The 21,878-nt window shown below is 47.3% G+C and overlaps 1 protein-coding gene across 1 annotated transcript in view; it reads right to left on the bottom strand.

Moving 5' to 3' along the window:
* The window catches only part of LOC121437094 (dystrophin-related protein 2-like), a 64,918-nt gene extending 43,806 nt beyond the window's left edge, over positions 1–21,112 (bottom strand). The window contains exons 1-15 of the mRNA XM_041636934.1: positions 21,020–21,112; positions 17,555–17,718; positions 15,334–15,490; positions 13,793–13,856; positions 11,925–12,193; positions 11,399–11,545; positions 10,866–10,944; positions 8,722–8,782; positions 8,363–8,421; positions 6,423–6,497; positions 5,232–5,433; positions 4,950–5,035; positions 3,879–4,036; positions 3,391–3,557; positions 1,451–1,562 (exon numbers count right to left, since the gene is read on the bottom strand). Of these exons, the coding sequence (XP_041492868.1) occupies positions 1,451–1,562; positions 3,391–3,557; positions 3,879–4,036; positions 4,950–5,035; positions 5,232–5,433; positions 6,423–6,497; positions 8,363–8,421; positions 8,722–8,782; positions 10,866–10,944; positions 11,399–11,545; positions 11,925–12,193; positions 13,793–13,856; positions 15,334–15,490; positions 17,555–17,718; positions 21,020–21,112 (1,893 nt within the window). The remainder of the gene's footprint in view (positions 1–1,450; positions 1,563–3,390; positions 3,558–3,878; positions 4,037–4,949; positions 5,036–5,231; positions 5,434–6,422; positions 6,498–8,362; positions 8,422–8,721; positions 8,783–10,865; positions 10,945–11,398; positions 11,546–11,924; positions 12,194–13,792; positions 13,857–15,333; positions 15,491–17,554; positions 17,719–21,019) is intronic.
* Positions 21,113–21,878: the final 766 nt, after the last annotated feature.

Here is a 21,878-nt window from a genome sequence, read left to right as displayed (position 1 = left end):
GTCTGAGAGATGCCCACCCCTCCCACCTAGTGTCTGAGAAATGCCCACCCCTCACACCTAGTGTAGAGGACCATGGGCTAGTGTCTGAGAGATCCCACCCCTCCCACCTATTGTGTGAGAGATGCCCGCCCCTCCCACCTAATATCTGAGAGATCCCACCTCTCCGACCCAGTGTCTCAGAGATTCCCACTCCTCCGACCTAGTGTCTGAGAGATGCCCACCACTACCACCCAGTGTGAGAGAAGTGCCCACCTCTCCCACCTAGTGTCTGAGAGATGCCCACCCCTCCCACCTTGTGTGAGAGAGATTCCCAAACCTCCCACCTGGTGTGGAGAACCAAGGCCTTGTGTCTGAGAGATGCCCAGCCCTGCCACCTAGTGTCTGAGAGGTGCCCACCCCTCCCACCTAGTGTAAAGGACCAAGGGCTCGGGTTTGAGGGATGCCCAGCCCTCCCTCTAGTGTGTATGATGCCCACCCCTCCTACCTAGTATCTGAGAGTTGCCCACGCCTTCTACCTAGTGTCTGAGAGATGCCCACCCCTCCCACCTAGTGTGAGAGAGATGCCCACCACTCCCACCTAGTGTCTGATAGGTGCCCTCCCCTCCCACCTCGTGTCTGAGAGTTGCCCACGCCTCCCACGTTGTGTCTGAGAGATGCCCACCCCTCCCACCTAGTGTGAGAGAGATGCCAACCCCTCCCACCTAGTGTCTGAGAGGTGCCCACCCCTTTTGCCTAGTGTCTGAGAGATGCCCACCCCTCCCACCTAGTGTTGAGGACCAAGTTCTCATGTCTGAGAGATGCCCACTCCTACCACCTAGCGTCTGAGAGATGCCCACCCCTCCTAACTAGTGTCTGAGAGATGCCTTGCCTACCACCTAGTGTCTCAGAGATGCCCACCCTTCCCAACTATTGTTTGAGAGATGCCCACCACTCCCATCTAGTGTCTGAGGAATGTTAACCCATCCGACCTGCTGTAGAGGACCAAGGTATCATGTCTGAGAGATGCCCACCCCTCCCACATGGTATCTGAGAGGTGCCTACCCCTCCCACGTTGTGTCTGAGAGGTGCCTACCCCTCCCACCTAGTGTCTGAGAGATGCGCACCCTACCCACCTAGTGTAGAGGACCAAGGGCTCGTGTCTGAGCGATGCCCTACCCTTTCACCTATTGTCTAAGAGATGGCCACCCCTCCCACCCAGTGTGTGAGAGATGCCCTTCCCTCCCAAGTAGCTTCTCAGAGATGCCCACCCCTCCCACCTAGTGTCTGAGAGATGCCTACCACTTCCACCTAGTGTAGAGGACCAAAAGCTCGTGTTTGAGGGATGCCCACCCCTCATAACTAGTGTCTGAGAGGTGTCCACCCCTCCCATCTAGTGTCTGACAGATGCCCACCCCTCCCACCTATCTTCTGAGAGATGCCCACCCCTCCCACTGGCGCAGAGGCTGCATACTGGCATGTAATACTCCATGATGGGATAGTGGATCTTATTGCCTTTGCTGGCCCTGCCTGTCAAGAAGCAGGTCTGACAGATATCTACGTTAAACTGTTTCAGACTCCGGTACCTGTGGAAGAGAAGACATGGTCACAAAGACAATCCAGTGGACCACAGTGACCTCACCATTTCCCCATTCAGATACGCATACAGAAGGGAGTGGTACGCAACCGGCTATACCTAGCCGTGTGATATCGTCAACCTGTGAAATAGCCTTATTCCACAGACCACCAATCCCCAATGAAATGCCAAGTCCTAGATCCCAGGAAGAGTGGGAAAGGGCATTGCTTCAGCCAGGGTCAAAAGGGGGCCAGGAGGAATAAACTTGTCATGTGGTAGGTTTCTAAACAAGGATGGCCCCATGTACCCTCCCTACCCTGGAGAAGTCAGACCTCCAATATGAAGGTTGTTTGTTCATTAGCTGTGCCTAAGTTGGCTGAAGGTTGTTTTCAAAGGTTTTCTATAATAGCTCTACTTATATTATGACAGAACAAAGAACAGTCCTTCCCATCTTTGGGTAAAGGCAAGCTAAATTCCCCCGGTCCTAGCAGCACCAAAGAATGCCTAGACTCTGACAACCCAGTGTTTACAATCTCGGTGTTTACAGCTAAACAGCCAGGTTATTTTTGGGCAGTCATGTTTTCCCTCTGGGTCTAGTTCGCTCAAGTTAAAAGAAGCACAGTGTTTGCAGGGACAGTTGCATGCTGGTAGTCTAAAAAGCTAAAAGGCTGACTGTATTGAGACCGGCACTCAGTGCTTGCCTAGCATGTCCAAGACCCTGGGTTCTGTCCTCAACAGCATACTGACAAACTGTAGGCATTTTATGAGCTCAGTTAGCTTTGCAGAGGAAGGAGTGGGCTATAATCGGGGAGGCTTCAAATGAATTTCAATCGTGTTTCATCCCCTAAGCTTGGCTGTGCATTAAGTCGCGCTGTGGGCGCTCGACACTGTAACTTATTGCCATTGATGCTGTTCACAGCTGAGAGGAATGTGTACTTACAACAAACCTCATGAAGTTTGGGGGTTTATGATCTTGTGTCGGGCTGCATTTGTAGCCATCCGCAGCTGCATAGCTGCTGGTCGTTTGCACCTATGAGACCATTTACATCTATGGCACTGGTTGGGTTTCTTCTATGGGAAATGCTTGCCATGTTTGCTCAGGTTTTGCTGGCAGAGTGTCTTCTAACCCAGAAATTCTTGATGGGGCATTGCCAACAAATCTCATATTCTTAAAGATTTATTTATTACGTATTTTATGTGTATGCGTTCTTTGTATGTACACCAGAAGAGGGCATTGGATCCTAGGATAGATGGTTATGAGCCAACATGTGGGTGCTGGGGAATTGAACTTGGGACCGCTGGGGGAACAGCCATTGCTCTTAACTTCTGAGCCATCTCTCCAGTCCCTCAGAGTTTTAGATTAGGGAACTCTTTTAGGTTTTGTTAACTTCATCTGCATGGTAGAAATGCTATAAACTGCACACGTGAATCTGTCTCTTTCCAATTCTTCACTGGGATCTTTTGCGTGTACCCTGTTGTTCACTTGTGATGGAAGTATTTATATTACAAATGCTCTAAATTAGGGTTCTTTTTTCCCCTTCTTTCTCTGCAGTTGATGGTGAAATATCTGCTGACTCAACATTTGGTACATAGATTTTTTAAATAATGTTTACTATATATTTCTAAAAACCTGTAGTACTTTGTATTACATCTAGAGCAAAAGTATTTCCTATTTAATTTCTCAGAAGTTAAACATTTTTCAATAAAAATCTTACAATAATACACCAATAACACAGCATAAACAGACTGTAAAATATAATCATTAACCAATGCAATTTTGTAGCCATTGTTGCACCCCATGGCATTTTTCTCACCCCAGCAGGTGTTCAGTCCCATACCTGAACCCCTTGATGGGGCACTGCCTACAGATAGAGCACTTGGTCTGATGCTTTACTTGCTCAGCGATGGTGACCCGATGCAGAACGGCCAGCCACACCATAGACTGCGGCTCCAAGTTGACCCACTCTAGGAACTCGGAAGCTTCAATGACTGGCTTGCCAGTGCTCTAGAGGAATAAGAAATCCAGTGGATATGACTGGGTTCAAGTACCACGCTGCTTGCATGCCAGGCAGCTCTTAGTGAAGCAGGGGAACCAGCACCCCTCCAGAAGCGTGTCTACCTTCTGCCTTATCTTAACAGACAATCTTCCTTGCAGGACCCCAGCACCATACTCCAGAGAGCCGTTCGTTCTCTTGTCCCACCTCAACAAAGCTCCTTTACCTCGGAGCACTTGGCACCATGAGATGCTGGTTCCAACCCCCTTCCATTCTCACCATCCCTTTCATCTCGCATTCCTTCCTTCTCGAGTCTACAGCTCCATACTTACAAAACGGAAGCAACTATGGACACTGGGCTCCACGTTGCTGCCCCCAAACGCTGCCACTTCGCCCAGCTGACGGGGCACTTGAATGGCTTCATGAAGCAGGGCACCAAGATGGCGTTGGTCACACTGGCTGCCTGAATTGGCCACTTGGCTGAAGAGGTCTGCTGGGCCCGTCATCAACAATAGCCAGCCCCAATTTAGGAATGGCCAGAGAATGATGTGAGGAGGAAGAACCGGAAAAGGAAGACAGAGAAAAAGCACATTGCTGAACTAATGATTTTTGAAACCAGAAAATCCAGAAATTCACCTCCAATCTCAACTTCAAGGGTTTTAAAAAGAGCATTCCTGAGTTTGGGGTAGGGGAACTAGACAGACACAAATAGGGCAGCATCAATGGGAGAGGAAGGGAGGGGGAAAGGGACAGAGAGGGAAAGAGCAGAGTGGAGAGAGTGATGAAGAGGTAGAGCACAGGAGGAGAACAGAAAAGAGAAAGAAACTGACAGATAGATATTGATGGGGAGGTGGGGGGAGATAAGGAGAGGGGAAGGAAAGAGAGAGAGAGAGAGAAAGAAAGAAAGAAAGAAAGAAAGAAAAGGGAGAGGAAAGGAGGTCTGTGTGTGTGAGGGGGAGGGAGGGAGGGACAGAGAGAAAGAGGGAAAGAAAGAAGGAAAGAAAGAAAAAAGAAAGAAAAAAGAAAGAAAGAAAGAAAGAGCGCTAAGTAGCACAGTCAGTACCGGGCACAGATGTTACAGTACTGGGGAAGCGGATGCCTCCTGGGTGTGGGAACACGCACTAGGCAGCTTTCCCCACCCTCAAGATAGGACAGCTCTTCTAAAACCTCCTCTAGCCCAAGCCAACAACCTTAGCAACCCACCTCTGGCCGTATCATCCATTGCTTCGAACCTCACCTAAGGCCTAGAAAATACACAGGGGGACTGAAAACATCACCAGGTGGTGTGAGTACTCCTCTGCGGAGTCCAAAGACAAAAATTCTGCGTATTTGCTGTTCTCCCTCCTGCCTCTCCTGCAACCCCCTCCCCCCAGCATCACTGCAGATGCTGGAGTTACACTCACACTGAAGTTTTTCTTTCACTTCGGTGCCACACAGGCACGCGATGCCAGTCTTAAAGGACAATGCTCTCATCTTCCCACTGCGACCACTAGGTTTAAAGGAAGAGACAGAGGACATGGATATCTTGGCAGTCTTTTCCCTCACTGATTCGACCCGGCAGCCAACCATGCCCTAAGCTGAACCCATCCAAGTAGACCATGGGAGCAAGCCCTTCCCACCACAGCCAGTGGACATGCCCCATTGGATTGATTTGGGAGATGGTTTCCAGGGCCAAAAGCCTTTACCTATCAAAAACATTGAGAAGCCAGTTCAGGCTCATGTCCACACACAGTGGCACATTGACTAGGATGCCTCTTTCCTCCTCCAGTCGCTCATACAAGGCAGTCAGGCAGTGGATGACCTCCACCACGTCCATCACATGTTCACTGGCCTGCAGATCGTGCTCATTGAAGACCTCCAGAGCTGTAGTCAAAGTTACCAGATCCACTGGAAAGGAAGGAAGAAAAGGAAAATGCAGCCCCAAGAAGAAGCAGGGAACTGATGAGGCAAGGTGTCACCCAATCTGGTGCCAGCTCCAGACCAATCATTCGCAGATATGCCATAAACTTATTCTTTACCATGACCCCCCAACCCATGGAAGAGCAAGGCAGGAGGGGTCACCCCACTGTAGCACATGTCTGTGTACATCAGGTCTTTCACACCAGTTTTGAGGAAATGGCGAAATGTGAATAAGCGCACCGCCTGTGTTGTACTAACTCCCAGGGGATCACATCCCCGTTTAAGTTTCTCTGTTTGCAAAAGGTTTTTTTTTTCTTATCTTTTAAACTAATTTCACAGGTACAAAGGACTGAGGCCCTGGTCTCTCTCATAATGGGCCCTCTATCCCCGAGCTCAACCCTCAGCCCAACATCAGTTTCATCTGAAAACAGGTTTGTCCATGAGCCCTGTTCTAGGAAGCTTAGTCCTGCTTGGAAAGGGTCATGCACGGCTGAGTGAATGTGAAAATATTCACCAGGAAAATATTTTGATTACCTGTGATGTCTAACTAGACACCTGGGACAGGCAGTTTGACTCTTGGGCAAGGCCAGAAGGGACAGGACATCCGCAGCACGCTGACAACCAACTACGGATACTTGCTTTTAACCCTTCTGTTGCTATATCTAATAACCCCCAGATGGCAAACCATGAAGCAGACCCTGTCTGCTGCAAAGCAGTTTCTTGATTACCTAAGCTGGCTAAGGAAAAGGGACTAGGAACTGGATCGCTGTGGGGTTACTTTGAACACAAGGCTGGGCCTTGGAGTCAATGGAAAGATCACGTTTTCACAGCCAATATGTCCCAGTATTTGGAGAGTTCCCATCAAAGCAACCAATGACTCGGGCCAGCCAGGGTGGGATGCAAATAGCAAGAGGCAGCCAGGCGAGGAAGAGGAGTACAAGGGTGAAAGGCACGAGGAAGAACAACTGAGGACATACGGCGCAGGGCCTTCTGGACTCTGCGGAGCTTCATGGCCGTCCGATAAGCTGAGAACTTAATGTTGTTCAGAACAGCTGCAAAAAGCAGAAAGAGACTCACTTAGATCAGAGAAGTGTAACGAAGGCCAAATGTCAACCGTGAGATGCAGGGGTGAGGGTTGTTAGTAAAAGTGTGCTCTCGTGTGGCCACCAGGAGCACAGCTTCGTGTTATCCAGTAAAGTGGAGCACATTTGTCTTGCCGTCAGAGCAGCTATATTCTACAGAAGTGATATGCGAACACTTCTTTACTAAGGCTCACAGTAAGAAATGGATTTTATATCATGATCCAACATATACACATTTCAGAAAGCAATTCCTTCCTAGATTTAATAAAATAAAAACATAAAATTAATATCAAATCTGACCCTTGCCCGCTGATAGTTCCTCATCTATTTCAGTTTTTGAAGATTAATGTAACATGCTAAAATAATGTTATTACCTACATACTAAAAGCATGCTCTGGAAAAAGCTCTGCACACATGTGCCAGAAGCCATGTACAGGAAATCTTCTGAAGCATTGTACATATTCACTCTAAACTAGGGACCCATGTGCCCGTCAGCAATATAGTGGGTAGAAAGGCTATGTCCAAAGGCATCCCCTATAGCAGTGAAAGCGTTCTAGCTGTAGCCACGTGGGTAAACTTGTGACATACGCTCTATTTCTCCTCGTAAGCAAAGACAAGGCAGGAACGAGTCTCATGATTGCAGACCAGAGTGTTGTAGGAGCTGCGGTGGGCTGCTTTCCCGCCCAGCTGCGCACGGCTAGCTTTACCCGAAATAATTACACAGAAATTGTATTCTTTTAAACACTGCTTGGCCCATTAGCTCTAGCCTCTTACTGGCTAATTCTCACATCTTGATTAACCCATTTTTAATAATCTGTGTACCACCACGACGTGTGGCTTACCAGGAAAGATCTTAACCTGCGTCTGTGTCAGGTGGGAGAATCATGGTGACTGCCTGATTCTGGTTCTTTCTCCCAGCATTCTGTTCTGTCTACTCCACCCACCAAAAGGCTGGCCTATCAAAGGCCAAGCAGTTTCTTTATTAATTAACCAATGAAAGCAACAGATAGATGACACTCCCACATCACCAGAGACTGCTTTTCTAATCAGATTGGAATTCATGTCTTCAAGACTAGCTCCCTAATGATGCTAAACTGGTCCAGGCGAACATGGAGACTGTGCTGTAGAGGAAGATGCAGAGGAGCTGTTCTACCCTATTAAAAATGACCTTACTGAAGTACAGTGGGCATGCAAGAAGCAACATGGAAATTGGCAACTAGAAAGCAGGCATGTATTTAATATATATAGCTTGATAAGTTTGGTGGTAAGTATACAGCGTAAGCTATCACAACAATCTGTGCCATAAACCTATCCATTCTTACCAAAGTTTCCTTCCACCTTCTTATTTATCAACCTTACTACGAGTAGTGGTGTGTTGCTGGTAAGAACATCTTAACGTAAGATTATTCTCTTCCACTTTGATACATGAAAATAGTACTATTAACTATATTCACTACGTCATATAGCAGATCCCTAGGACCTATTCTTGTGGCATAATTGAAACTGTGGCTTATGACCAATTACCTCTTTGTTTCCTCCTCTCCTAGCCTCTGACAGCCACCATTCTCCTCTCTGAGTCCATGAATCTGACTATCTTAAATTCCTTATATAAGTGGAATCATTCAGGGTTTGATCTTCTTTTCAAGCCCTTATTTCAGTTAGCATAACATTCTTTGGCCTTATCCATATCATCCAATGGTGTTGTTTTAAGACTAAAGAGTATTGTTCCATTTTGTGCATCAGTACATGTTCTTCATGCACTCATACATTGATGGTGTATAGGACAAAGATAACTGTACATATTCCCACCCCATATAGGAAGCTTGCATTCTCACCTAGAGTTTGGTATAACTCAGTCATCTTGGGATGGTCCCACGTGGTCTGAGCCTGGTGGCTGCAAACAAAAGCATCAATAGCACCAACATCACATTCCCAACACTCTTTGCAGGCACACACCCATTAGTCAGTGAAGGGTGGGTTGCAAGAAGCTGCACAGAGCAACGATGAACTCTGAAGATCCTAATACACCAGAGTTCACCATCAACCGGGCAGAACCTTAAGCACTTCTGACAAGTTGGAGGAAACATTAGACTAAGCAGGGGAAATTCAAGGCACAGAGTTAGGAAAGCAAAAGGCAGGTGATGGAAGGGACAGGCAGGTGACTGACCGGCTCCTGGTTCTGATGATCACTCACTTGATGTAGTAGGGGACTTTATTGGGAGAAATTGCTCTTTCCCAGGGAACCTGGACAGAAGCTGGTAAAAGACAAGAGAAAAAAAAGCTGGCCACTAGTATTCTCCAAGCATCCTGACCACTCTTAAATTTCTTAATTAGATGAATTCATTTTATGTGAGTGCTTTGCCTGCATGTATGAATGAGTTTGCACCACTTGTATGCTTAGTGTCACAGAGGCCAGAAGAGGGCATTAGATCCCTTGGAACTGGACTTAGAGGTGGCTAGGCCTTGCCATGTGAGGGCTAGGAATTGAACCTTTTTCCTCCGCAAAAGGCAGTACTCTCCAGTCCATCCTGCCACCCCCCCCCCCCAACAGCCCTGACTGTCCTGGAACTCACTCTGTAGACCAGGCTGGTCTCGAACTCACAGAAACCCACCTGTCTCTGCCTCCTGAGTGTTGGGATTAAAGGTGTGTGCCACTGCCTTGGCCATTCTTATGTTCTATCCTTCCTCAAAGGTAGTTAAACATAAAAGGAAGTAACATTCACTTCCAACTGTTAACAGCTCCCAGGGAGAGACACTCCAAGAAACACACTGCTCCTTGATGTTGGGACAAGAGAAGGGGAAGAGGTTGTCACTGATGCCCTTTTGAAGCAGACACAGGGCTGGAATATAACCTTAATATTCACCCTAAGCAAACTGTCTTTTTTACCTGTCCAGATGCAGGTTACTGGACTTCCCTTGTGGCTATGAAATACAATTGTGTCACGAGACTTAAAGCCTTTCCCCTCTCAGATCTGGGGTTGGGGGAGAGGAGGTGGTACTGCCCATCTATCTCTCTTTTATAAAGCTCTCTTTCAACCCTCTGTCTATGTCACTGAGATCTTAACGGGAAGGCTCAGCTCACCTGGCTTACCTGCTCACTCAGTGCAATTTTTCTGAATATAGGAATCCTCTGCAGATACAACTATGTGGAACCAGCTATAAGGCAATAGTTCTAATCACGTTTATTGAGCTCTTTCTACATGCCAAATACTATGTTCCTGCCTTGTATGGACACCCAACTTTCCTTTTTGTATATTTTTATCACCTCCATTCCTACCTCTGTGGTCTAGGCCAGTGTCACCCTTCACACGGACTATCGTACAGCACATTTTTGAGAGCTCTCTCTGTTCCCACTCTGGTCCCCGACAATGTATTCTGAACATCACGCTGAGATGGAACTCAGATCATGTCACCCCCACTCTTCAAACCCTATCAAGAATTCTCTGTTCCATCTGGAATAAAATCTCAAGGTCTTAACTTTTACCTGCAAGGCCTCCTGAGCCATTTCTCTGGTCTTTCTTCTGCGTTTTTCTCCAGAGGTCTCCTGGCTTCTCCTTAGCACACCTCCGGATCCCCTGCTTTCAAGACCTTGCATTTCTGCCTCATGTGCTCCTTCAGCTATCCATGTGGTTATTCCTTCACTGCCCTTAGAACTCTGTAAAGCTGCCACCTTCTCAATGGGAGCTCTTCCTACTAGACACATGCTTTATTCTCTCATTGCCTTTAGGACGGTAAGACTGTCACCCTCCACTTGGGACTTCTTCAGTGGCTCTTTCCTTTAAGTCTATTCCTCCCTGGGCATGCCTTTCTAGCTTTAGCCATATTTTCCATAGCACTTGCCACAGATTTCTCTTACACTTGTTTATTGATTCACCTATGACCTGTTTCCTCCACTAGAATGCAAGCTGTCCTAATCTAAGGTTCCTGTCTGTGTGTTTTTTTCCACCAGCATGGCCCCTGTGCCCAGAAAAGTACCAGGTTCACAGCAAAACTGTCGCACAAATAACCTTATTTAATATTTAAAACCTTATTTAATATTAAAAATTAATAAAAATATATTAAAAGAACAAGGAAATCTCCCCCTTTTCAGATGGGAAAGGTGAGGTTAAAAAAGATTACACTTTTTTTTCAGATTTGCACAGCTCTTAAGAGTAAAACTCAGCTCTCTCCGACTGGGGAGGCTGCTCTTCCTACCACCACACTGCACAGCCTTTTCCTTATTGCTTCTTGGATGCCGAGATATACTGGGCTTCCACCAGACCCCCTAGTGGACAACAGCAGATTCTCTTGTCAAATGGCTAAGGTTCTGCTACATGAAGTCTAGTTTGTCTCACGTACTCGAGAGGAAGTGCTGTGACCCAGGCCCAAAGTCCCGGTGGGCATCCTGGAGCTGCTTAAGCCTCTCAGCAACTGACGCCTGCGGAAAGAACAGTGGGTTACTTCCAGCCATTCGGTGTGGAATCTGCAGGTGCCTCCAAGAATCTTTATGAGCTCTCTCACAGGCCGCCCTTTCTCCTGGTCCAGTTCCATCACAGCCACCCAACTCCCATCCTCCTCTCGCATTGCTAAGGATGGGAGAACAGCCTCGCTAGTTCTGAGCCGTGGTAACTCTCTCCAGTCTAACCAGTGTACTGAAATCTAGACAAGCGCCTCTCATTCTTCTTGTTCAACCACTTCCCGCAACTTAGAGGTTGAGCAGTTTATTTCCTGACTCCTAATTCTCTACTATTCTTTTTTTTTCTCTACTATTCTTTTTCCGTGTAGGTTTCACTTCCAAACCCATGGTATCCTTTGGGCCTGCGTACACTTCCCCCCAAATCCTGGCCATACCAAGATGCGTCCCCAAAACTCATTTCAGGAGGCTCCTCTACCTGGAGCTGTTTCCACCCCATGTTGATCTGTTCCAGAGCCCTCGAGTTCTCCATTGACAGGTGCACATCAGAAATGGCAAGCTGGTGGGCCAAGTCATTCACTAACTTCACTCCATCTTTCACAGGAGAGAATTCTTCTTTGAATAGCTAGAAAGCCAGAACCCAAGTACCACAGAAGACAGAGAGTAGGAGAGAGGACACATTACTCATTGACCAGCCTTTCCCATGGAGAGCTCGAGTCTCAACCCCACCACCCAGCTACTTGGCTGTTTGTGCAAGAGACTAAGATATGAGTGCTCACTAGCCTTACCCTTTGATTCTATTCATTTCAGAAAAGCAGGGAAAGAGAAAACAGAAGCACAGAGGTGGCGACAGGCAAACTAGCCCCCAATCTAGCCCAGAACTAAAAGAGGGTCAGCTGTGGTCCAGACCAACAAGTCTCAGCAGAAGGTGAATCGGCACTGTGAAAGGACTTCGGGTCGTGCAGCAAGGACTGTAGTCTGGGAAGCAGACATACATTACATACCTTGATGGCTTGGATATGGTCTGGGAGGGAATCAATGAAGAGATCCCCAATGGGCTCCCAAGTGGCTCGGACTCCCTCTGCTTGGGTCAGAGTACTGCTCAGTTCCTCCATTGTGCTTTGAATCTCCAACAGATGTTCCAGAGTATGCTCAATGTGGCGATGCTGGTCCACACAGCGGGCTGTCAGCTTCTCCCACAACTCACTAGCCACTGTTGCCTGCTTCCACACAAAGCGGCTAAGATTCTGAATTCGCTGTCTGGGGGAGTTATCTGTGAGTACAATCAGGAAGCCAAGTCAAGCTATCTTGACAGAGGCAACCCAGAGAAAGACTAAAGCAAAGTCATCCTTTTATACATGTGCACGCTTGCCTGTAATGTGGGGTTAGGGACACCAGTGTGTGCCTGTTTGTATATGAATATTCATATTTACATATATATATTTCCATGGCTGAGCTCCTTTTGTATATTCAGAAATTTAAATTCTTACTACATTTACTTATGTATTTATGCATATATATTTATTTTGTCTGTTCGTGTGTGTGTGTGTGTGTGTGTCTTCTACACGCCTGTGTGGAGGTCAGAAGTCAGTGTGCTGAAGTTGCCTTTCTCTTTCTACAAAGTGGATCCCAGAGCTCTAACTCAGGTTGTCAGACTCTGGGGCAAGCACCTTTAACAACAGAGTCATCTCACTGACCCACATTCAGTGATTGTTTTTAAAAAAAAATTAAACCATTCATCTTGAGATTATTATAAATTAGCTTTTGGTCATAAGAAAAACCATGGCACTGGGTGGTGGTGGTGCACGCCTTTAATCCCAGCACTCGGGAGGCAGAGGCAGGTGGATCTCTGTGAGTTCGAGGCCAGCCTGGTCTACAAGAGCTAGTTCCAGGACAGGAACCAAAAAAAGCTACGGAGAAACCCTGTCTCGAAAAATCAAAAAAAAAAAAAGAAAGAAAGAAAGAAAGAAAAAAAGAAAAAAAAAAGAAAAACCATGACTATTTCCTGCACCACCCTTGACGATATGGTAATGTCTGTAAAGTGACAGCATTATGTCACAGCCAGGGTTTAGGCACTGATATAATCTGTCAATTTTGTTCAGAGTTCCCTGGTTTTACTTTTACTGGTATTCATTTTTGTGCAAGTGCGCGCGCGCGCGCGCACACACACACACACACACAGAGTTCTATGCAGTTTTATCATGAATCTACTGCCACATGAAGCCATTTTAGTCTCCTCCCACTTTTGCATTAAGGTTTTCTCGCTTTTAAATGGTAAAGTAAATAATGAGGAACACATTTTAAGAGGTGTGACGAGGTAAATCATCCGGTCCTATTCACACACCCTCAGGGGATGATTGAGGCACTGGTGTCTGCTGCTCACCAAAATCCAAAGAAAGGCAGCCCCAGCCCAGGAATCTGGTATAACGTGCCAAGCTTTTCTACTCGGACTCCTCAGTTTTAGGTTTCCTCCTGGGCCCTCAGACTTCCTGCTGGAAGAAGACTCAGAATCTATCGTCGCAAGTTATGTGAACTTGCCTTATTCTCTCTGGAGCTTGCCCTATTTGAGGCCCATTGAGCAGCAAGTTATGTTCTAACCGAGAGACCAGAAATCAACTGAGCCTGTGAACAGAATCTACAAAGGACTCCACTAATGAAGGCTTCTTTCTGGTCTATTCACTTCGGGTGGCCGGGCTAAGGATTCTTCCTGGAGGTGTTTGCTAGACTGCCACTCAAACTTAATTTCCATGGATGTCACACTGGCAGTTTGTTGGAATCAGGATGGAAAATGGCCATCCCTATGAAGTCAGACCCAGAAGTCACCAAGTCAGTATTGACAAGCCACAATTTTTATCTCAAAGGTCATCATTACCTAACTTCTTCAGCTTTGAGATAGCTTTGTAGTTGCTGGCTGATCCAGTATTGCCAATGTCCCTCTATGTCAGAATAAATCAGATCTTTTCCCTAATGTTTTCAATTTGTGCTACATTCATTAGCATCTTCTGCGAATGTGAGGATGAAGGTGCAAATCCACATGGGTATAAGTACATCCCTGGGTTGTCACTCAGGGGACAAACAATGTTCCAAAAGGATACAAGGATATAGTCCTTCAATTCACTTGAGGTTTTCCTTCCTTCCTTTCTTCCTTCCTTCCTTCCTTCCTTCCTTCCCTTCCTTCCTTCCTTCCTTCCTTCCTTCCTTCCTTCCTTCCTAATATCTCATTGCAAGGCCACAAATGATACTCTGAAGAGCGCATACAGCTTTAGGACACGCGTTGGCAAGACCTGCTTCAGGTTCTTTCCATTTTCTTACAGCTGTGATTCTTATCCCCTTTTGACTTTGAGCTTACAGGAAAAAACTACCTTTCTAAGTAGCGGCAAGAAAGGAGCCAGCGAAAGGCACAAAGTGTTTGCTTAGTAGTACTTACCGTTCAAGAAGAAGCAAGGGAAGACAGCAAGGCCACCTACCTTTACTCTCAGAATCTGGCTGCTCTAATTCCTCAAACGGGTGCTGGGACAGGAAAGCCTGAGCCGATTCCAGCACGGAGTAGATATACCTTAGACTTGACCTCTTCCATAAAGGCCTGGAAAGGTTTGCAGCCAACCAGAAAAGAAAGCCTTTCAATCACTTCTATTTTATCTTGTGCCAACAACCTTTCTTCTCAAGATAACTTGGTCCTGTGGCATTACTAAGTATTTTAGGGTTACCCGGGGTGGAGGAGAGAGTATTAATCCTCCCCATAGGCTAGGAAGTCTACTAGTGTGCAAGGAGTCTGGCTATGCCATAGAGTAGAAGAAACGCAGAGTGGATCTCAGCTTTCTAGAAGACTCATTGTGAGACCAGCCTGGCTTCTGTAATTAGTTTGAGTCCAGTCTGAGCTACATAGTAAGAGGCTAGCCAAGTCTAAGTAGTAAAATCTTGTCTCAAAAACAAACAGAACCAAGGGATATTGATCATTTTCTGATTATAGAGGTGATGTCACAGGGATATTTAAAAGTTCAGAAAACTATAAATTAAAATTTAAAACTATAATTTATAACTTATAGAATATTACAAAATTAAGGAGATGTCCAGTTTTATCGTCTTGCTGTACTCCCCCACCATGCCAGCTCTGTATATACACACACAGCTATGCACATTTTAGGGAACAGAGACCTCTAGTTATGTAGTTTGCATTTTAAACATCATATTACGCTTATTTGTCCATGTTCTCCTTATAAATCAAGGCAGGTTTAAATTGGATGACAAGACGTGGCGCACTCTGCGGATGGAGTGCGGGCCCCAGACTAGGACGCGGACCATCACCTACTGCTTTAGGTGTCTGAGGAGAACTGAGGGCCTATCTGTTAGGGTACTGGGAAGGGTACTTCCTGCCGAGAGGCTCCACAGCACACCTCCAGGAGTCCGACTTACCGCGTGTGTCTCCTTCTCCTGTTGTACCAGGGTCACATCCCCTTGTAGGGGCAGCTGAGTCGACAGCTCCTCATCCTTTTGACTCAGCCAGTCAATAATCTCCTGGAGTGGGAGCTGAAGCTTCCCACTGTGGTCTGAGAAGGCCTCTAGGCGAGCGCTGCGTGGAGCAGTAAGACCAGCGATTCAATCACCTTTTAAGTAACAAAATCTATTCTTCCTTTAATACACTACATGGATTCAAAGGAACTTCTCTAGCTGCAATGGAAGGAGGCTCAGGAGCCCCTTCTCCTTGTATCTACTTATGAACATTCCTGAGGTCCCACCACAAGTGTGAGTATTTGAAACAGTGGTTGGGAGCAGTCCTATATTAAAAGCATTTAAACCATCACTTTGTGGGTCTTGGTCACTTCAACTGCAAGTCCAGCACCATGCCAGGAAAGGTAAGAAACTCAGCAAGGACATTAGGGGTGATAGCAATCTAGCTGCCCCCTTGTCCTGACAAATCTGAATCCGCTCAGTCACATAGGATGCTCTGCCCAGGATAGAATACAGTTGGTGGGAATGGCAGGATGGTTGGTTGAATATGAGCACAAACATGAGCAAGGATGCAAGCGAATCTCACCAGCCCAAAGAGGCTCAAAAGATGACAAAAAAACACTGGCTACAGGTTGGAAATACAGAAGAAAAAAAGGTATTATATAATCACATATCTGTTTGCCCCCAACTCCCAAAGGTCTAATGATAGGAAGTTAGAGGCTGGTCAAGGCCTGCAACAGTTGCAAATCCCATTCCTCTTAGTTGGCACTAACAACTATCTTTGTCCACTGCTTCCCTGTACCTGAAAAGAAACTTTTTCTAAATTATGGTGTCAACTAGTTCTTTCAACAATCTTATTGGGTGGGCATTGTTATTTCCAAAAATGACTGTTCATAACTCAGACTTAAGTGACTGAAGCAGTTCCGTGATCAGAAACAGGTCTACCTGGCACACAGCTCTGTGATTGGAAACAGGTCTACCTGGCACACAGCTCTGTGATTGGAAACAGGTCTACCTGGCACACAGCTCTGTGATCGGAAACAGGTCTACCTGGCACACAGCTCTGTGATTGGAAACAGGTCTACCTGGCACACAGCTCTGTGATTGGAAACAGGTCTACCTGGCACTCCAGTCTGCTTTCTTCCAGCTTTTCAACACTGCCTCACCTCATCACAGACCCCCGGAAGCCACACTTTTGGGCTTTGGTGGTAGGAAATGGAGGTTTGGAAAGAATGAGACATACATAGAAGGGCAGAAAGAGAACATCATATAGAAATTGCCTTTAGTTTCTTACTGTCTTGCACCTGCCGGAGCTACTAAGCCATGGATGGAGAAGAGGACACAAAAAGACACAAGTGAGCTGGAGAGGCAGCTCAGTTGGTAGAGTGCTTGCTTAGCAGACTCCAGTTGGATTTCCGTGACCACATGAATTGAACACGGTAGTTTATGCCTGTAATCTGAATACTCAGATGGTGAAAACAGGAGGAACACAGGCTCTAGGTCCTCAGCTACATAGTGGTTTTAAGGACAGTCTGGGATACGTGAGACCCTGTATCTAAATAAATAAATAAATAAAACAAAATACAAGAAAGGGGTGGGAGTACACAGATGAAACCCTCCATGGCTGAACAGTCGTGAGGAAGGAGAGGCGAGGACAATTGCTTCATTTTTCTTTACATATCAACCCTTTTAAGTTTAGAAAGCATTTTCCCATGTTATTTGGATGTTCATGACAACCTTGCGAGGTATGGAGGACAGGTATTATTTATCCCTCCACTTATTTCATTTTCTTAAGAAACAAAAGAACAAAGCCAGGTGTAGTAGTGCTGGCCTATAAGCCAAGCACTGGAAAGATAAAGGAAAGGTGACTCTGAGGTTCAAGGCCAGCCTGCACTCTACAGAGAGTGCTGAGAGTGCCCAGCCTGCCACAGCTGCAATCTCCAGACAAAACCAAACCGAGTGGAAGCTAAAATTCAGAGAGCTTGAGCAACTTACCCAAGATGACACATAAAACAGGTTAAGATAGAAATGTCCTTACTTCTAACCTAGGATTCTTTCTCTGGTTCCAGAGAAAGATGGAAAGAAATAGCTAGCGAGGTTGACTGGGGGAGGGCACACGAACTGCAGCGACCAAAGGAGCCCAATACTGTCCCAGTCAATCCCTAAAGTAACTGTTAATCCTTACCGGAGGTTGTGGGACTTCTTTTTTATTTCATTCCAACACAGATTCATGGCTGATGATTCCAGGTGGCCAATGGCTCCAACAGACCCGTTCAAGAGCTTTGGACTTAGGCAGGGATCCCCAGCACCATCCCAAGGAGGTACAGGGATGGGGACCGCAGCTCTAACCTGGACAGAAACACAAGAAGTCTGTGGTCCCTGGTCTTTTCCATGCCCTGTTCTGTGCTAAGCGTGGGACACGAGGGACCAAGATGAGAGAAAGTCTGGTCCCAGGGTCCAGAAATCCTGTCCCACTTAGTGTGGGTGTGTATTCAAGGGGTGAACTGCAGAAGGACTCTAGGGTCCCACTCACTGGGAGATCTCTTAACACAGGCACAGAAGTGCCAAGTACTGCTTCCTTCACTAGCCCTTCCACCCCTGGCACAGCTAGAAATTTTGCTGGGATGACTGTGCAAATGGGCTCTTCATCCACTATGAAGCTGGTGAGATTTCTCCAAACATGAACAATCGTAGCATTCACACCGAGCTACAGACTCAGTCCACAGGGACTCACACTTTACCCAGTCTTCCAGAAAATATAGCTGAGGGGCTGTCCCACAAAGATTCGGAGGAAAGGCAGATAAGGCAAAGGAAGCGACCCATTCCCTGTATCCTGCTTTCCGATGGATCTAGGCCTTTGAGGTCACCTTCCATCAGTTTTAACCCACACTACAAACCACAGTCAAGAAGCCCGGAAATCTTCCAAAAGGGCACTGGTCAGGAAGGTGAATATTTACTGAGAAAGATAGAAAGGAGCATTCTGGATTTTGCACTAGAAAGGACTCTGACCAGGCTCGGCAGTCGAGAGGCCCAGTCTGGAGATTGGGTTCTCAGTCTCAGTTTCTACTGTTGCTGTCCTGGGCACTGGCAAGACCCAGTGAGAGTACTGACAGGTCTAGGGGATCCTGGATCAAATCACCCATTATGAGCATAGAGCCCCAAACACCCAGCCAGGGGGCAGCAGAGGGTGGAGGGAGGGGGATTGTTGGAGGAGGGGGATCTTTACCTGATCCATCCTACCCAGAGAGACTAGCATGCTTGTCTGGGGGTCTACCTGTGTTTGCCTACCTAGCTGGCCCTCCTAGAGGCTGGGACTCCCCGATTCTCCCCTGATTCTCCCCCGATTCTCCTCTCTGCCTTCAAATAATACTTCTTACAAGACTCTTCAGGAGATTTAGGATACTAATCACCCCAGTAAAGTCCCAGTTCACACCACAGCATGAAAGGAAAGCGAAGGAACTGCCAAGTTCTGGGGGACAAGCTGAGAACTCAGTCACCTTGCAGCCTGAGTGCTGACCCTACCTGTGCTGCCAGAGGTGTCCATGGCAGGACCTCGGAGCTCCATGACTTTCCCTCAGCGGGAGTCTGGACCCTGTGACTAGTGACTGCAGACAGGCAGAATCCCAAGGAGCTCTGAGCAAGCCCACTCAGGGAGACAGGCAGAGCTGAGCCAGATCAGGAGGCGGGCTGGGGGGCTGCTACCCTGTTTGTTTACTGACCCCCCAGGAATCTGGAGGGGGCGGCCATGTCAGAGCCTACCCAGTGAATCAGAGCTTTGTTGTGGGGAATTCCGGCTCGCTCCCAGGCTGGCATAAGATGGGCAGGAGTGGGACTGGGCATTCCATGGTGCTGAGGAGAGGCGTGGAGAGGGCAGCCCCTGTTGACTAACTTTCTCCCTTTCTGTGGAAGACACAAAGCACTCACTGCCTCCGAGCCCAGCTCTGCCCTGAAGTGGACAAAAAGATAAGACAACTTTAGCAATAAGCTTTATTGAAGGCAATTTCTCCAAGCACTGATGGAGAGTGAGCTTGGGAAATAAGCCTTGCTCTGTCACAGAATGTCTGCATTGGGAAGCTGGGGTGGCAGAATCCCTCTGCATTTGATTATCTTCCATGAGTGCAGAGGCCAGAAGACTCGCTGGAGGCCAGGGTGAAAACAAGGGAGTGCTTTGCCCTGCTTCGGAGGGGCAGAGGGAGAGCCATGACCAGTAGACCTCTGTACCCTGAGGACACACTGATGGGCTCTGGGCATCCCTTTGAGCTCTCTAATGGAGGAAGAGGACAATGAAATGTAGCAGCTCTGTGAATAGAGCCAGGGATGGAGACACCCCTGTGCCAACCTGTGCTATACTGGGTGGGATTGAGGGAAACCCTTTCCATTAAGGCACTGACTGAGGGAGGGGCAGAGGCTCTACTGGAAATGACCCCTAGTTTCCCTCTTTAGCAGACTTGCCTGGAAAAGGCTGACATTCGGGAGCTCAGCCCCCACCCCTGAGCACTTTCGGAAAACACAATGTTTATACCAAAAAGCATTCTGTTCCCATCCCTGTTTATCTCCCACAGTCTTCTAGGCTTTCCACGGTTTCGCATTGTTTCCGTGCTGAGGGCCACCTACAGGAATAGCTGCAACAGCTGCCTGACCCTTTCTAGGGGCCCCAGTGGAGCCAAGCGAGATGACTGGGGGATGGCAGGGGAGGACAAGCCAAGAGCGGGGAGTGGCTTCTAGTTACAGGCATTACTTGTGTTAGGATAACTGGGCTAAAGCCAGTATCAGAAAGTCCTTTGGACTGGGAATGCCCCAGAGTTGGGAACAGCCCCTTGTGACCCAGCCGTGACCAAGCTGTCCTGGCTGTGTTTTGGAGAAGAACACACAATGAGCTGGGCGCCGTGAGTGTTAGCCTTTCATGCCCTTCAGCGCTTTCTTCTTAGTTTCCTAATCCCTGTCCAGCTCCTGCATTGTTCTCTAGCGCCCTGTTCTCCCCTCATTTCCCCTCTGCCAAGGGCCAAGGACACTTCCTAGGCAAATCACGGAGAGGAATTGCTTTCTTCCCTTTCCCTATCACTTGCTTTCCCCTTGTGGTTTTTGTGGCTAAGATACCTGCTGCTCACGCCACATCCACAGGTTCTCTACCCACACCTCTAATCCTTGAGACAACAGCAGTGCAGGAAACCTACAGCGAAGCAGGACAGACTTGCTGTGCCATTCACAACCACACACTCAAACCCCCATGTGCTCTGCCCGTGTAAGGAAGCTTGTTGGGAGGTAATGGGCAAAGGACGTCTTTCGGAAAGACGCGGGCTTCTCAACACTGCAACACTATGAGAGCCACACTCCAAGGAACAGGTAGATTACTGGGTGATTCTAAATTGACTCTGGCTTTGAGAATATATTAGAGGAAGAAATTTTTCTCTGGCTAAATTCAAAAACAAAAATGACTAATAAAGACCATCTCCTCATTCCTGTCTGGATCTTGACTTTTCCTTAGTTTTCCCCCAAATGATTTCCCTAACAGCTGGATTCTCTCCCTATTGCTGTTCTCCCTCTTTCCTGTCACCCTACAAACGAACCTGCTGCCTGTGCCCCTAGAAAGGACTCAGCCGGGCAGTTTGTCTGTACTCTGTAGAATACATTGTGCTTCCTCATGGCTCACAGTCTCCGGAACCCAAAGCAAGGCGCGGAAACCCAGAGTAGTGCCTATGTCCCCCTCGTTTCCAGACAGTTTCTCCGAGAGCTCCTTCACCATTAGGAAAGGTGGGTTCTCTCTCTAAATTACTACCTCTCACCCACCTACCAATATACAAACAGGCAGACAGACAGATACACATACACACACACAGACATACATACACCGCCACTACCGCTAATATCACCAGACTCCTAGCTGAGAAGAGAAAATTCTTAACAGGGCTGAATCAGGAGCTGATGGGGGAGTGTCATATATCAATCTGTTGATTTCATTGGTTAAGCAATAAAGAAACTGCTTGGCCCTCATAGGTTAAAACATAGGTGGGTGGAGTAAACAGAACAGAAGGCTGGGAGAAAGAAGCTGAGTCAGGGAGTCACCATGATTCTCCCACTCCAGACAGACATAGGCTAGAATCTCCCTGGTAAGTGCACCTCGTGGTGCTACATAAATTAATAGAAATGGGTTAAGAGGCTGAAACTAAGGGGCCAAGCAGTGTTTAAAAGAATACAGTTTCCGTGTAATTATTTCGGGTAAAGCTAGCCGTGCAGGCGGCAGGGGTGCCGGGGACGCAGCCCGCCGCTCTTATTACAACAAGGAGCTGCAAAGAAGATTGGAGACTTGAGATGATGAGCCAAATGAGAGAGAAACCAGAAGACTATAAAGAACATTACTTAGAACCCAAAGCCAGGGAAGGATCTCTTTCTGCCCTAAGCCATGCTCTGAAGTATCATTCTCTTTTAGGATCTCACCCAGACCTCTAACCCGCAGAAGGTTAACATGGGATCGGTTCCCATTAGTCACAATGGGACTTTGGATTGCCTAA

This window comes from Microtus oregoni, unplaced genomic scaffold (genome assembly GCF_018167655.1).
Source record: "Microtus oregoni isolate MIOR12 unplaced genomic scaffold, Mior012 000050F_ref0000143, whole genome shotgun sequence".
NCBI lineage: Eukaryota > Metazoa > Chordata > Mammalia > Rodentia > Cricetidae > Microtus > Microtus oregoni.
The sequence above is the reverse complement of the archived record's forward strand: the minus strand, read 5'-3'. Positions and strand labels throughout refer to the sequence as shown.